Source organism: Trichoplusia ni, unplaced genomic scaffold (assembly GCF_003590095.1).
Source record: "Trichoplusia ni isolate ovarian cell line Hi5 unplaced genomic scaffold, tn1 tig00000295, whole genome shotgun sequence".
NCBI classification, from domain to species: Eukaryota; Metazoa; Arthropoda; class Insecta; order Lepidoptera; family Noctuidae; genus Trichoplusia; species Trichoplusia ni.
The window spans coordinates 31648-33272 of record NW_020800017.1 but is presented as its reverse complement, the minus strand read 5'-3'; the positions used below and the strand labels follow the sequence as shown (position 1 = coordinate 33272).

Genomic DNA, 1625 nt, shown 5'->3' with positions numbered 1-1625 from the left:
GGCCAAAGGCCTTACCACCACTTACAAGTAATATTGCATTTGTGAAAAAGAGATGCTGATGTCTGTAGTGCGCTGTCACGCTACTATAATATTACCAAAAGATAGTAGGCCTGCAGGTCATCCAACCTGCCTGTGATGGGTCAATTAGAACTCAGCTGCCCCAATTCACCATTCTATATTCAATAATATTCATTTATTATTATATATCAAGATCCATTCCGTCTAATACATCATCTTCATCAACTTCCAGACAGTCCAACTCAGAAGATGCGTCGCAGCTGGATCTGGTCGTACTTCGAGCGCGTGTCCAGTACGCATGCGCAGTGCAAGCTGTGCAAGCGCCACATCTGTCATGGCGGCAACGCTACCGGCAACATGAACCGTCACCTTAAGATGATACACCATAAAACTGCCTGTATGTGTAAGTTTATACATATAGCACTTTAGAATTATTTACTAAAAAGTTTTAAGCATTACTTCTTTCCACTTTAGGTATTAAGCCACAGGTGCTTGACACTTCTACTTCGAACCTGAAGATTGTTTCCTACTGAATAAATACGTGAGGTCCCTGATGACCACATTTTAGATTAAAGGTCAATAAGGTCTCTGCATGTTGGACCTGTGTCCCTGTGTGAGCCTTAAATAGCCGGATTTCTTTGCTTAAAGTTATTTAGTGAATTGAGAAATTTAAAATTCTCTTTGTTATTTGTTAAGATTGGGACTGGCGATAAAGCCGTGTGTGTGACATAAGTGTCAAAGATTCAAAATTTTAAAATTCATTCATTAATTTCAAATGTTGTGCAAAAATCTTAAACCTCAAAACCCAGAAAATTGTTTTGCTAACAAATTTTTTACTGGGTTGCATCACAATCACAGATTCTGTATTTCTGATGCTGGTATAACAACTTTTTTTGATTTTAATTTATTTTTTGTCACATACCGATTTCTTTCTTTTAACTATTTACCCTCAATGTTCTGAGTCCACCTCGTAAATGACCAGTTTACTTCATCAAATAAACAGAAACCTTTATCCATTTCCAGACGACCAAAGCTGGGTTTGGAAGGTGTTCGAAACATGTGAGAGCGACTTCTACAGCTGCAAGATATGCCAGTACAAGTGTATGAAAGGGACAGACATAGAGAAGAGCATGACTAGCATACTCAATCACTTGAAGTTGGAGCACGGAGTGGTGTCCGGTGATCAGATAATCACCGGCACTGATGTGGAAACTGAGGTTAATTGTTAATAGTGTATAAATAATTAGGGATTAGTATTGGGTATAACTTTTTGGCTTTTATCTGCAGTTTAAAATTATAAGTTTGTTTTATGGCCGATTTTTCAATCATCAGATAACTTCTATCTGAGGAATAAATATGGCCGTTTGACATATTTTCTATACAAAAAATGTCAAAACGTAAAATATATTTCTCAAATAAAAGTTATCTGCCGATTGAAAAATCGGCTCTTAGAGTTGTTTCTGTCCTATAGACCTATGGACCTATCAACTATACATATTTGATACTCTGTCATATGAACATTGATCGAAAAATCTGTTTGAGTATCAATATAACATGTACTTAAAATTACTGGACCATTCGTTTATGATGTAAACCGGCAGATGGAA

The 1625-nt window shown here is 36.7% G+C and overlaps 1 protein-coding gene across 1 annotated transcript; it reads left to right on the top strand.

The window, feature by feature from the left end:
- The first annotated feature begins 199 nt into the window (after positions 1-199).
- Positions 200-1370, top strand: LOC113507033. Its single transcript, XM_026889888.1, has 2 exons — positions 200-421; positions 1042-1370. The coding sequence occupies exons 1-2, from the start codon at positions 268-270 to the stop codon at positions 1245-1247; spliced, it is 360 nt and encodes a 119-aa protein (XP_026745689.1). The 5' UTR covers positions 200-267; the 3' UTR covers positions 1248-1370.
- Positions 1371-1625: the final 255 nt, after the last annotated feature.